This window comes from Fundulus heteroclitus, chromosome 2 (genome assembly GCF_011125445.2).
Source record: "Fundulus heteroclitus isolate FHET01 chromosome 2, MU-UCD_Fhet_4.1, whole genome shotgun sequence".
NCBI lineage: Eukaryota > Metazoa > Chordata > Actinopteri > Cyprinodontiformes > Fundulidae > Fundulus > Fundulus heteroclitus.
The window spans coordinates 4,735,177-4,750,082 of record NC_046362.1 but is presented as its reverse complement, the minus strand read 5'-3'; the positions used below and the strand labels follow the sequence as shown (position 1 = coordinate 4,750,082).

The following is a 14,906-nucleotide window of genomic DNA, read 5'->3' as shown; positions in this document are numbered from 1 at the left end:
TTATGGAGGCAAGGGGGGAAGCTAGAGATTCTCATTCCTCAGTTTTCAGGAAGCCAGTCATCAGGTGGGACATCGTCCCTATAGTTTGTTCACCGCCCATGAGTGTTTCCCCAAGATTAACAATGTAAACACATTAACCCAGTGAGGATTTCCTGCTGTAATTACCAGGAATGGGTTCTTTTGTTTGGCCACTCATTGTAGTTGTCAGCACAATTCATTTTGCTGTCTGAATCCTACAGAGAAGGTTGGAGTCATCCTCTGAACTGCTTGACACATCCATCCACGTTTAGGCTTCAGATTACTTTAGAAGGCAGTGACATTTTGCATAGAATGTTTTTTAATCTGTCAGATATCTCCATTTGTTTCTTGCCGTAGATGACATTGGCGCTCACATGAACGTTGGAAGAACTTACAAGAACTTGAACAAGTCCAAAGAGGCAGAGGAAGCTTATCTGGTTGCTAAATCGCTCATGCCACAGGTATGTCCGGATTTCAAGTGCACTTCATTGCTTGATAGCTACATACATTTCTTCGGAAATCTGCTTCCATTGTTCGGCACCCGAAGCTTCTGTGAGTCGGGACCTCTGTCAGGGATTGGCCCGTGCTACTATTCAAAGGAAGTGAACCGCAGGATTCTGCACTGCACCAATGAAAAATTGACCCCACCTACTTGGCACAAAGACAATGAATACAAAAGATTCCTAAGAAACTCCCTTTTGGTTTACTAGCTATGGTTGCCACACCCACCTAACTGCTATGTTTTCTAAGGTAACAGATAACACTAACTTTATCATCCATCGCTCACTAAATGCCACAGCTATCACCCTGCCAGCGGGAATTCAAGCAACAGTAGAGAAATGATTGACTTTTTACACTTGAATCCAGAATTACCAGTCTGTCCCCATAACGATACATCTTCTTTGGGTTACTGAGATTAATTGCATTGCTCCTATTTGAGTGTGATAATATTTGCTCCATTGCTGTACATTAATCAGGTTATCCCCGGTAAGAAGTACGCGACACGTGTGGCCCCCAATCACCTCAACGTTTACATCAACCTGGCAAATCTGATCCGGGCCAACGACTCCCGGCTGGAGGAAGCGGATCAGCTCTACAGACAAGCAATCAGCATGAGGCCAGACTTCAAACAAGCCTACATCAGCAGGCAAGATTTTCTGAGTGTGGTTCCAGTTTGAATGAGAGACACAGCAGATAGCTTGTGAAAGTATTCACACCCCTTAAAACCACCAACTTGAGTGCGTTATATGGATTTTATGTGCTAAACTCACACAGAGTTCCTTTGCATTAGCCCAAGCTGATTAAGCACAGAGCAATGGGGTACCGCGCGCGAGCTATTTTTAGAAACACAACGTCACGATGACGTCACATCACGTGGTACGCAGTGGGGCAAACTCCGGAAAGCCGCCGTTGTTTTGCTGTAAAAGAGACGTGCGTTAGCCTAGGTTTTACTCGGTAAACGACTGCTTTTTCCAAATCTAAGACCATGGTTTTTAAACATTGTTGCTATGGAACGTGCAACAGCGACTCGAGTTACGCTGATCGGCCGCATATGAAGGATGTTTTCTTCAAGACTGCCAAGGAGAAATGTGTGTGCTTGGAACACCGGGGCGGTCGGCCTACACAACAGTTCAACCCGGAAAAAGTTACCAAATTCAAGTACATATGTAGCAAGCATTTTGTCGGAGGAAAGGGCACAACCGAAGAACATCCTGACCCAATTCCAGCGACATCAAGTCAAGGTAAGAGTATTTTGGTGGCCTAATGTTAATAAAGTAGCGCCTGCTACCATGACAGCATATAGGCTATCATGGTAGCAGGCGCTAACATGATAGCCTGCTACCAGGCTTACTCAAAAACATTTCAAATGAGACAAACACATATACCCATTCCTGGACGGTGATTGCAAACAACAAAAAAAAAAAAACGGCCGACGCTGCCATGATCGCCGCGCAGGAAAAAAAAACAAAGCTTACCGTTCATCAAGTCGGCCAGTTTTCCAGTCTTTTTAAGCCCTCGAACCTCAAGCCATCGTTTGAGCTGAAGGTTGGTGTGTTCTTCGACAGTTCGACCAGTAATCCGTGTGCCTGGGACATCGTCTTGGGAAAGTTTAACGGCTGTAAAGTCGGTCATATCGCTGGTTCTGTTGCGCTTGTAATAGCTGGGTTATCCATGCTTTCTCTCCTGTATGCCCTACCTAAGCGGCAAAAGGGGCGTTGCTCTTGAGACGGTGATGTCACGTGCGCGGTACCGCATTGTCAAAATCTTGCTTCAGATTCTCCATTGGATTTAGGGCTAGATTTTGACTAGACCATTCTAACACAGGGATATGTTTTTATCTAAATCACTCCACTGCACCTTACCTCTGGTATCAATGAGCAGATGGTGTGTTCAGGGCAATGCTCAGAGTCTGTTGTGTTTTTGAAGACGACGCATTGAACAGTGGAACGTTCAAAGCTTGGGAACCTTAGCCAACTTTAAAGTACTTCACAGTGTTACCCTTCACCTGTCTGGTGGCTTCCTGGGACATCATGATGCTTCTTTGTTTACTAATGCCTTTCAGCAAACTTATGAGGCCTTCATGGTACATCTGTATTTATACTTCATTTACTTAATAGGTGACACCTAAAGGAATTTGGTTTAACAGGATTTTTAGGGGGGCATAACAGTATGGTAGACAAATAAAATATACAACACACTTTTAAAATATTTGTTGCTTCGCCTGACTGTGCTGGTCTGTCTCTTGTCTCTTGACTGTTTCTTGTCTTAAATTTCAGTTTTCAGCATGTAATTTGTTTTTGACAGAGGAGAGCTGTTGCTGAAGATGAACAAGCCAACAGAAGCCCGTGATGCCTACCTCCGAGCCTTGGAGCTTGACGCCACCAACGCCGACCTGTGGTACAACCTTGCCATAGTCAATATCGAAATGAAAGACCCATCTGAAGCCCTGAAAAATTTTAACCACGCCCTGGAGCTCAACCCACGCCACAAACTGGCGCTTTTCAATTCAGCTCTTCTCATGCAGGAGTCTGGTGAGTTACGAGAAAGGGAAAAGTCCCGTTTTAAGCTTTCTGACGAAGTCATTTGTGAATGATTGGGACTCGTTAATAGAAAAAGTGGGACAAGTCCACACATGTAGAACCTGCAAATTGACTATAACAGATTGTCTGAGTGGATTAAAGCAGGACTCCACTTGTCTGCTTAATGCTTTACTTGTAACTTATATGTGGCATCACCCTGCACACCAGAATGAATGAATGAAGGAAGTAACCTCAAATTACCTTCAGGGTGTAACCGGGTTCTTAAGAACTGCCCCGTGTGCTGTACACTGGGCCAAGTTCCTGTCAGTCCCTTTTTTTGACATGGTGACAAGAAAAACATTTTAATGATCAGTTTTACTTGCAGCAGGTTTTACTGGAAGGTTAGGCCGTTTTTGCTGGCTTTCACCACCAACAGAAACCCGTTGGCAAGCACAAGGAATCAGTATAAAGTAAAACTGAATGACTAGGCTTCTACAATCTGGATCAAAATCTTAAGACCAGCTGAAGAATTGCAAGAATTTGCATTTTGCACTATTAGACGTTCTAAGTAAAGCTTCACGATGCTAAAAGAAAAATGTGGCACAAAGAAAGCTCCCCGACTTTAAATGTGGTAGGATTGTTGATTGTTGTTACTTTTTTAGAAGTAACAAGCTTAAAAGACACAAATCTGTTACATTGGTAAAGAAAGTCAAATATACACATATTTCTGACATTAGTATTCAACTCATTTCAGTTTTTTTTTATATATGGCCTCAAGTCACCACATATCATCTCAAGGCAATTTACAAAGTCAAATTCAATCAAATCATCCAGACAAATTAGTGAAAAACGTTTCCTATCTATGAACCCAGCAGATTACATCAAGTCTTGACAAGCAGGATTCACTCCTTCTGAAGGAGCGTAGAGCCACAGCGACAGTCGTCTGCATTGCCGATGGCTTTGCAGCAATCCCTCATACTGAGCATGTAGGAAGCGACAGCAGACATACATGTGGCGACATTAGGATTCACTGTGCCAGTGACATAGGTACATAGACACATCATGGGCCTGAAAATAATTTGTGATTTGTTTTTGATCCACTTCATCAAAAGCTGGCTTTCCCCTTTCCAAAAGCAATTTTCATGTAGTTTTAGCATTATTTTCCTGTTCAAACAGCAAACTGTCTAAATTGCAACAATTCTGCTGTTAACTTTGTGTAATGAATCGGTATCGGTGGCAGATCAACAGGCCCTCAGCATGATGCTGCCACCTGTATGCTGAACAGTTGGCACAGTGTTCTTAGGGCGGAAAGCCTCATCTTGAGTCCCAGAAAAACAGGTTTTCTTTTATTTAGAGTTAATGGCTCATTTGTTGTCTCCCCTGGCCATTAAACCTTTCTCCAGAAGGCATCTGGTTTGTTCGTTTGGGCAGCTGCAGTTTTGGAGACGGCACGTTTTTCTCGATCGAAAGCCCACAGCTGTCTAATTGCCTTTAGTGTAGAGAGCAACACTCGCGTTTCAGCACTTTCCTGTTCATCCAAATGTATTTCCTTTCCTGAGAGGAGGAATTCATGCCTCACGGTCTGCTCCACTGTTTGCTCGACCACAGATTTTGTCATCTTGTGCCTGCCTACTAAGGGCCGCTGGATCTGTGTGCTGCTCAGATTTTTGACTTTGCATGCCAACAGTGAAAGTTCTACTTTCATTTCAAGAGTGTCGCCGAACACACAAGTTAAATAAATGTGTCAGATCAGCAGCCTAAGAAGAAAAACAACAGCAGAAACACTTCTTTTAACAAATATCTAGTGTTTTTATTCCTATTTGGGTATTGTTCTTCTCAGGCAGCACAAGGACACAAACTGGAACCTGGTGAAAACGTACTTATTTTTTCTTTTATGTTTTTCTTTTGATTAGAAAATGCAGAATCCAGCACATTATCATCTCCTATGAGGATGTAGTAAACACTGTATCCTCTTAGTGGAATACTTAGCTAAGCCAAAAATAATAGAATTAAGGGTGCATGTTTGTCACCATAACACACACACACACACACACACACACACACAAATAAGTATGTCAGTGCCTTAACATCTTACATACAATTGCTTGAACTGGTGATCTTGAAATTTAGTATTGTCCATCATCTAAATGTGTTTTCACATCTTTCGATCGTCATCAAACATTGAATGGGTGTGTGAAAATGACCTACCAGCATTACACCCATGATGAACCATTTTCACAAACCCCCTGCATTGTCTGCAAGTTTGCACAAAGCAGAGACACCAGATGGTCCTCAGTTGTCTTTCTGAGATATCCACTATATTGCCAAAAGTATTCACTCACCCATCCAAATAATGGAAATCAGGTGTTCGAATCACTTCCACGGCCACAGGTGTATAAAACTAAGCACCGGGCGTGCAAACTGTTTCTTTAAACATTTATGAAAGAAGGGGTCGCTCTCAGGAGCTCAGTGAAGTCCAACATGGTTCTTTCTGTGATAGGATGCCACATGTGCAACAAGTCCAGTGGTGAAATGTCCTCACAAATATTCCAGAGTCAACTCAACTGTCAGTGGTATTATAACAAAGTGAAAGCGATTAGGAAGGACAGCAACTCAACCAGGAAGTGGTTGGCCACATAAACTGATGGAGGGGTGGAGGCTGATACACACAGTGCACAGAGGTCATCAACTTTCTGGAGAGCCAATTACTACATACCTCCAAACTTCATGTGGCCTTCAAATTAGCTCAAAAACAAAGCTCCATTGAATGAGTTTCCACGGCCGAGCAGCTACATTCTAGCCATCCATCGCCAAGGCAAGTTTATCTATATAGCACATTTCAGTAACAGGACAATTCAAAGTGCTGTACATGAACAGAACAAAGAAAAGAAACCATTACAGAGGAACGCACATTGCAGTTGAACAGTAGGAGCACGTCAAGATATAAGACAAGCTGGACTTCAAACTTCAACATTGATATTCAAAGGCAACTCTAAACAAATAGGTGATTTAGACTTAGACAAACTTTATTGTCAATGTGTATTGTCATTGCGCGCTAACCACTGCGCCACCAAAGCATGCCCCGTCTGATCAACTTTTTAGGCAGACCTGTGAAAACGCTGTTGCAGTAATTGATAATAACAAATCTAAATGCATGGATTAGTTTTTCGATATCTCGCTGAGACATTAGTCCTTTAATTGTGGAAATTTTCTTCAGGTGATAGAAGGCCGACTATGTAATTGTCTTTTGGAAATGCCTTTGAAGGTTCAGGACTGAGTCCGTCACTACACCCGTGTGGTAACTTTTGATCGCTCTTCCATTGGTCCAAAAATTATTACTTCCAGTGTGTTTGTATTCAACTGTAGAAAATTGCATTGATTTCTTCCTGAAAAACAACTTCCACCACAAGTTTTTCAGGAGCTGGGCTAGACCCCTTTGTTCCAGTGAACACTTCAGCAGACCAATAGATTTTGGACAAGTGCATGCTCCCAACTTTGTGAGAATAGTTTTGAAACGGTCCCTTCCTCTTCCAACATGACTGTTCACCAGTGCACAAAGCAAGGTCCATGAACACATGGATGAGATGGTGTGGTGTGGATGACCTTCACTGGCCTGCACAGAGTCCAGACCATACCCCAATAGAACACCTTTAAGATGAATTAGAGCAGAGACTGAGACCCAGGCCTTCTCGTCCAACATCAGTGTCTGACCTCACAAATGGACTTGTGGAAGAATGGTTAGAAATGACCACAAACACTCCAGAGCCTTATGGACAGCTTTCCAAGAACAAGACTCCATATTGAACCCTATGTATTAAGAATGGGATGTCACTTAAGTTCATATGTTAGTCAAGCGAGGTTACCAATACTTTTGGCAATACAGTGTATGTTAATCAGAACCGCCTGATGACAATGAACAACATTGTTAAGATGAAAACTAACACGTTTTGCCATTAAAGAGCTGAATGCTGTAGGGCTCAGCCAGACATGGGGGAAATCTCTCGCATTCTACACACGTCACTCAGGTGAATGCTACACCTGCGATTGCGCAATCCCTGCCGCAGGATCTGAATGTACATGTGTGCCGTGATCATTTGATCAATGTTCAAAATGTGAAAGGACAAAGTGATCTTTAATGTGGCGTTTGGGGTTGGTTGATTATTGCAGATTTGTGATCTAAACAGATTCTCTAAATTGTTTCCTGGGATTAAAGCAGACGTGCTCCAAAATCTTTCTACAGGTCAATCATTTTTGCATAATTACCCATGTTGCACAGTAGAGTTGGAAACACAAACTGCTCCAAACATACATGTTCTTGTCTTGTCACGCCATCCCTTCCCGTTATGAGTTTCTGTCATCACTCTTAAAACAGGTTTTATTCTTGATATTTGTTTTTAGGGTGGGGAGCATTTCAAGGATTGAAGACAATCAATGTCGTTAGATGTCTTTAGTGAAGACAATCAATGTCTTTAGAAAAAGAACAAAACAAAAACAAAACGTATTTACTTGGACTTTGTGTGCTCAAAGTGAAAATGCATATGTTGTAGAGCCAGACCTTGATTTTAAACTGCTTCCTTCCAGGGGAACCGAGGTTCTGGCCTGAAGCCAACCGTCGTTTCCTCACTTACGTGGAAGAGGAGCCAGACGACGCCAACGGCTACTTCAACCTGGGCATGCTGGCCATGGACGCTAATGAGAACGCCGCGGCCGAGCGCTGGATGCGAAAGGCCATCGGTCTGCAGGCCGGGTTCCGCAGCGCCCTGTTCAACCTGGCTCTGCTTTACTCTCAGTCGAAACGCGAGGTGGACGCACTGCCCGTGCTGGACGAGCTGCTGCGCCATCACCCCGAGCACGTAAAGGGCCTGATCCTGAAAGGCGACATCCTCATGAACCACAAGAAGGACACCCGCGGCGCTAAAGCTTGCTTCGAGCGCATTCTGCACATGGACCCCACCAACGTCCAAGGCAAACACAACTTGTGCGTGGTCTACTTTGAAGAGCGGGACTTGCCGCGGGCCGAGCGCTGCCTGGAGGAGACGCTGGCACTGGCACCCAACGAGGAGTACGTGCGTCGTCACCTGACCATCGTGCGCAATAAAATGGCTGCAATGAGCGCGGCAGGGGAGCCGCTTTCAAGAGAGGGAGCCGGCGGGTCGGCCAAGGAGGAGAAGCCGCAGGAAGCGGAGGAAGAGATTGCTGCGAGTGAGAAGGAAGGGAGGGCGGTTGGTGCTGTTGGAACGGGCGCTGGGGATGAGAAGAATGCGCGGAAATCCTCAGCAGAAGGCCTCAGGGGTGGGGGGGCAGACCAAACAGAACCTTTAGACAGTACCCAGGCTGGCAAACGGACTAAGGGCAAGTCCACTAAAGAAATTAACGACATAGAGGAAAAAAGGGCGGCAGCCTTGAAGAGACTGGAGGAGATAGAGCGCATATTGAGCGGTGATTGATAGCGGCGCGGCTGGGCGCCGGACCTTTTTCAGAGCTCTGCACTCTCCTTCAAAATGGGTCTTTTCCATCAGCTGGGATTTTACGACTGATTTTCTTTTTGATGTTTTCCAAACTGCTCAGTTAATTATTATTTTTTTTTTTGTTTTCTCTTGTCAAAATCACAGGTCGTAGAAGAAAACGAAACACTCTCCACATAAAGTTTAACGGAACAGACGAGCGCTCTTAAATCCGTCGCAGATGTAGATGTGAGCTGCAACCCCAATGTGAATTTCACACATGGCTTGTTTCGTTGCTCCCCGTGTGTAGTCATTGTTTATCACTGGATTTGTGTTTTTATTAAGATGTGACTCACTTTTCTGTTGTTTAAAAAAAAAAAGAGAGGGAATGATTGTATGGCGGACAATTAACGGAAGTGACACGCTCCCCAGGCTTGTCCGAGGCCCGGCCGGTGGGAGAGCAGCTCACAGCTCAAAATAAACCCCGCAGCGAGCAATAGATCCCCCCACCACACCTCTACCAGCTACCGCTCCGCCGCAGTAGCTAATATCTATTGATCTCACTCAGCACTTCCTGCTATGACATCATCTTTTTGTATTTCCAGCTGCCTTCACCTCTCTCCAGACTGTTAGCCCTGATCTATTAGTCCCTTTTTCACTCCTGCGCTGCTGTCCTGTAACAGCTTTGTCACAGGTGGATGTCTGGGATGTTTTTTCTTAGCGAACTCTTGCTTCTGCATGGGCTACACACCCATTTTTATACGGCGGTTAACGATGACGCACCCCGCTCCCTAGCAGCACCATGTGTTTTCATTTTCCGAAGCTCCTTCCACCAGGGGGAATTTTTCTTAGCACATTTGCAAAACATGGGTTTCCTACATCCTCTCTGCACAATAAGGATGATGTAACACCTCACTGCAAAGACATCGTTTGGATGTTAAACGTTTTCTAATGGTTTTGGCAGACTTTAGATAGAGTTTCTTTAATGTTTACAAGCCGCATTTTGGCAACGCCAATAGGTTGTTTTATCACGAAGACACTAAATGAGCCCCAAACTGGCTGTCTGTGAGGAAAATCATTTTAATGATCATATTCAACCAGTTCTTCAAGCAAGGCAACCAAAGACATTTCTGCACCTTAGTCATTAAGAGGACTGCCTCAGCGGGAGCACTAAACCCAGGCAGCCATGTAGCTGCCCCAAGGCCACATGCTCTTACACTCTTTACGGTACATTTTGCAGAACTGCATTTTTGTTCTCGCAAGCTAATCAAGATTTTTCGCAGCTTCCGTGATGTTCTTGCTTTCTCTCATGACTGAGATCTGTTGTTTGTGACGTTAATCGTGGAGGCGGCAGAGAAGAGGACCGATTCCTGTAAGAATTAGCGAGGCGGTGCTACACTAAGGCATTGCCACACGTTTATCTGTTCCGGCCCTAAACGTATTCTAGATTTATATTCAGGGTTTCATATCCAGTGTTATTTATTAGTGTTATGTTGAGGCAGTGGGCGTGTTTGTGGCCGTTATTCTTGTTTTCCTTTTTACCGTGACAAGTGTCGGATCAACGTCGTTTGGTCAAAGCCCGAGTCAGTGTTAAACGCTAACCGAGTCACAGTGCGTCCCATAAAGAAGGTACGGCTTTGGAGCGTGAAGCATCCAGTGTGCTCTGTTTTCAGTTTTACCTCATTTCATGAGTTTCTGTTGTTTTTCCATTTTTCACAGTTTAAGGTTTTTATAAGACCCCTGGTGGTGGAGGTGGTGGGTATTCAATAAAGTGGGATTAAAAATCACGCTTCTGTCTGGACGTCTTTCACTTTCACACAACTCCGACTCTACAACTGCAGTTGATTTAGGTTCTTCATGCATCGGCATGCATGTAATGATTACAAAAATGGATATCTTAAATTACAATCAAATATATACTTGCACTAAAATTGATTTTGATACGTGAGTTGAGTAGTCTTCAATGCCTTATTAGGCCTATTGATTTCTTTATTCATGATGACTGAATCCACCTACAAAAAGAGCATTTGTTAGAAAACACTCACGACTGATCAACTGTAAGGAAATAGACTCAAAGAGCTCAGAGATCTAAGAAATGTGCATTGAAGCATACAATTCTTTTAGATCCATCTCTCAAGGTTTCATAATTAGATCATTAGCTTACCCACCTATCCATTGTCTACGCCTGCTTATCTATCCAGGGTCTCAGAGGGAGCTGGTGCCCATGCCCAGCAGTCATTGGGCAAGATGGGGTGGGGGGGGCGGGGGGGTCCACCCTGAACAGGTCGACAGTCCATCACAGGGCGTCACAAAGACATGCAGGACAAATTGCACACACACATTTGAGAGCTATTTGGAGAGACCAGTTAATCTAACATGTTTTTGGACTGTGGGAGGAAGCCACCGTACCCGGAGAGAACCCCCGCATGCACGGAGAGAACATGCAGGGAGAACCCGGGAACTTCCTGCTGCTAGAACATCCGTGTCACTGTCCATGAAGAGTGTTCACGTTGATCTGAGAAGGGCGCTGAGCAAAGGGCAACACGCATTGGGTCAGACATGCAGCAAGACGAACAGCTTTTATTGCTTTTGATTCAACAACCCGGTGTCTGGCAGGTGGCCGATGCTCAAAGGCGCATCCCCCAGAAATTCTTTCCAGACCCCCATCCATTAAGATGAGTGAACACCTCTGATAAAATAATCTGCAGCTGAAATCCATCAAGTGTCCAATGTGTGCTGAAGGCACTGATTAATACTTTAAAGTTGTCAATATAAACGAAAAGGAAGCGCCTACCTGGCACCTTCAAGCCGGACTGAAACGATGCTGTCGACCCGCACGGATAAGCCAAGTGCCTTCCAGAGAAATGTTTTATGGTGCGATAAGAGAGCTACATATTTGGCTAAAGGATTTTGGAGGAGTCGATGTTAGGCTTTGAAGCCTGACCAGTTGCAATGGATGGTGGTGATACCATCGTGCCATGAGGCCGCTTCACTGTAAATAGTACTGGTGCATTGCACAATATGGAGGGATATATGGGGACGTCCTCTAAATTACTAAAAGATTCCACACAAATCAAAAGTGCTCCTCGCATCAGGATCTGGAACATCATTTCAAGGTTCGGACTATGCTTAACAGTCCAGGTGTCCATCTTTTTTTTTTTTTTTTTTTTTTACGCTCAAGAAGAGATACGCTCTCACAACAACCTGCATCTTCTTCCCCTGAAGTGCTGCAGGAAGCAGGAGACTGTATTCAGTATACTGACCCAGTGTGGACTAGGGAACATTTACATTTCACATTGGTGCACCCAGTTTTTATTTTAGAAATCACTGCAGATGCATGGTGTATTATCGTTCCCTCTAATAAATAAATAAATTATGTAAATCGTACAAAAACATCCAAAACGATTTAATATGCCCATGCACTGTAAATAGGGAATTAAAAGTAAGTAAACATTTTCTTAAAACAAGTGTATTTGAGTATTTTGACCCCAAAAATAAGACGTACTGCACTTGAAATAAGATAGTGAAGATGAGTTGTTCCTATTTTAAGTGCAAAAATCACGTTCCATTAGCAGATCATTTAAGCTTGCCTGCTCAAATCAAGAACATATACACTCATTTAAAGAAAATTTTGCTTTACTTTGTTTTTTTGCAGTGTGTTGTGTGAGTGTGTGTAAGGATCTGAAGGTTGTTCAGCTGTGCTTTGGCTAACCGACAGAGTGCATCATCCTAGTGCCAAACCAATTTGAAGTCCCCACTAGAAGATCACATTGAGCTAAAACAGTGAGAAACCCGGCCTCTGTGACCAATTAAAGTAATGTCATTTCCAAACTGCATGATGTCCCTTCCAACTCTACGCTGAAACGGTTAACATCTCCTCGTACAATGAAGCAGTGTCCAGGAGGAAATTAGCCAAAACAAGAGTTCATTTGCAACAGGGAGCGACTTTGTTCGGTGTAATCAAACTTTGCAGACGTTTTGTGATAAATTGCGATTGGCCCTATTCAGTAAAAGCACATGGAAGCGTTCTGTGTCACAAGGCATAGATTCAATTAAAAGCAAGAAAAATAAAGAAATAAAATCTGTTATAGGCATGTCGCGTCTCATATGACAAGGAATGTAAAACGTGCAATTTTATTATCAAAACCAATTCTTGTTTTTAAACTCTTGTCTGAGACCAGCATTACTTTTGAAATGCGGTATTTCAAGGACAGGATCTCTAATACATGAGAAAAAATTGCAGAGATCCCACTGAGTCGTTTTTACGGACCGTAGCCTTAATGTTTTATGTACATCTTCAAATCGAATGTGATATTCAACAGAAAAAACACAAGCCTAATTGATTGATTTATCCCTGTTGATTTTTTTATTAGGAGAAGCTTGTCATGAAAGAATCTCCTGTGATGGCTCTGTAGTCATATTCAATAAAGTAGAATATTATTGAAAGCATTTGAGTAACTGGGTTCACCAGATGAAACAGGTTATATGGCTTAATTGTGCTCAGAATGACATTTTCAAGCCTTTATTTCTGTAAATTAGGATGATTTTCCACTTGTAGCTAATGGAAACGCCACATTTCTGACTAGGAAGTTGCTTCTGGCCAATAAAAAAAAACATTTTAACACAGAAATGTGGGCTTAATGAAAAGCATTTTTAATACCTGCTTTAACTACTTAAAGGTTATTATCCTAAACTGAACTTTTAATCTGTCAAATGGACCTCATAGGAACACATTCTAATTCCCTAAATACGACTGAATGCAGCTGAATGCACAGCTCAAAACTGAAACATCTGGCAAACTCTCTGCCGATCCATTAAGAGGCTCAAACAAATTGGAGCCCGGTTCTCCAGTCATTCACCGGTCCAGATCCCAGGTATACCGCAGGGACATATTCTCCAACTCCTTTGTTTATTGCTACTCTGGTATTGTAACCTTTACAAAACACACAACCAATTTAGATCGTGTCGAAGATGATGAGTTACCGTAATATTGACACAGCGAAGAGACTTACCAGCTGGTGGCCTGGCCAAAAACCTCTCTGGACGTCGGAGAGCCTTTCCCTGACCATGGTGATGCTGTAGTAGACGTTTCTCAAACAGAGCGGGTGGCCCCCAGTTTTAGGCATGCTGGCATTAAATGAAGTGCTGGTCAGGAGTAGGGTAAGGCAAGGCAAGGCAAATTTATTTATATAGCACAATTCAGTACAAGGACAATACAAAGTGCTTTACATGATTAAGATATAGCAAAATAAAACAGAATAAAAGCAAGCAGGAATAAAATGTAGATAGAAAATAGAACAAAAAAGTGGTGATTCAGTTAACTAGAACAGTTGAAGGCAATCCTAAACAGATGTGTTTTTAATCTTGATTTAAAGGAACTCAGGCTTTCCGCACCTTTACAATTTTCTGGAAGTTTGTTCCAGATAAGTGGAGCATAGGAACTAAATGCTGCTTCTCCATGTTTGGTTCTGGTTCTGCAGAGCAGGATGGAGCCAGAAGACCTTAGTGGTCTGGATGGTTGATACACTGATAACAAGTCTGTGATGTATTTAGGTGCTAAGCCATTCAGGGATTTATAGACTAACAGAAGGATTTTAAAGTCTATTCTCTGATATACAGGGAGCCAGTGTAAGGACTTTCGAACTGGTGTGATGTGCTCTACTTTCTTAGTATTAGTGAGGATACGAGCAGCAGCGTTCTGGATCAGCTGCAGCTGTCTGGTCCACTTTTTAGGCAGGCCTGTGAAAACATCATTGCAGTAATCTATTCTATTAAATATAAACGCATGGATTAGTTTTTCCAGATCCTGCTGAGACATCAGTCCTTTAATCCTAAGGGATGCTTACATCGTTTCCTGCACACATTCCCGAGCTCCCCAACACCACCTAGAAAGCCTGTCAGCAACTGCGTTTCCTGAGAGACTGGCAAAGTTCACCAGCCTCACAATCTTCCCCAGGAGCGTCGGTTGAAGGTTACTGCCGCTCTGAAGCAAATCCCATTTGGAGGGGGGTGTTAACAGCCAGGCACACAGCTGCACTTAGGACAGTGCTGCATTTAGGTAATTGCTTTTTCCACTAGAGGAACCTGGAATAGGACACCTACAATTAAGATCCAAACATTAGTATGCAGCAGAAAAGATCGAGTATCTGTTTGATCTTTTTCAATCATATCTACTGTTCGCTGCTTTGCTCAAAGAAAAAAACCACAAATCCGCTGACTGGGAACCAGGGCCGTTACACACTCAACACTTCCCTCATATCATTCCTTATAGTCTCGTTTCTAAAATGGATTTTATTTCCGCGCATCATTTCCTGTGTCAACTTTTTCGCCCTGTTTCTTAGTTGGCTAAAGTTCTCACGAAGCACGTCGATCCTGCACCCTGCTGTAAATAAAATGTCTAATAAAGCTGAGCTGGACCGAGAGA

General features: G+C 43.3%; 1 protein-coding gene across 1 annotated transcript in view; it reads left to right on the top strand.

Moving 5' to 3' along the window:
* Nucleotides 1-10,269, top strand: part of tmtc3 (transmembrane O-mannosyltransferase targeting cadherins 3) — a 41,844-nt gene extending 31,575 nt beyond the window's left edge. Inside the window, exons 11-14 of the mRNA XM_021317062.2 lie at nucleotides 376-479; nucleotides 996-1,165; nucleotides 2,824-3,050; nucleotides 7,620-10,269. Coding sequence (XP_021172737.2) covers nucleotides 376-479; nucleotides 996-1,165; nucleotides 2,824-3,050; nucleotides 7,620-8,485 — 1,367 coding nt within the window. The 3' untranslated portion in view covers nucleotides 8,486-10,269. The remainder of the gene's footprint in view (nucleotides 1-375; nucleotides 480-995; nucleotides 1,166-2,823; nucleotides 3,051-7,619) is intronic.
* The last annotated feature ends 4,637 nt before the right edge of the window (nucleotides 10,270-14,906 follow it).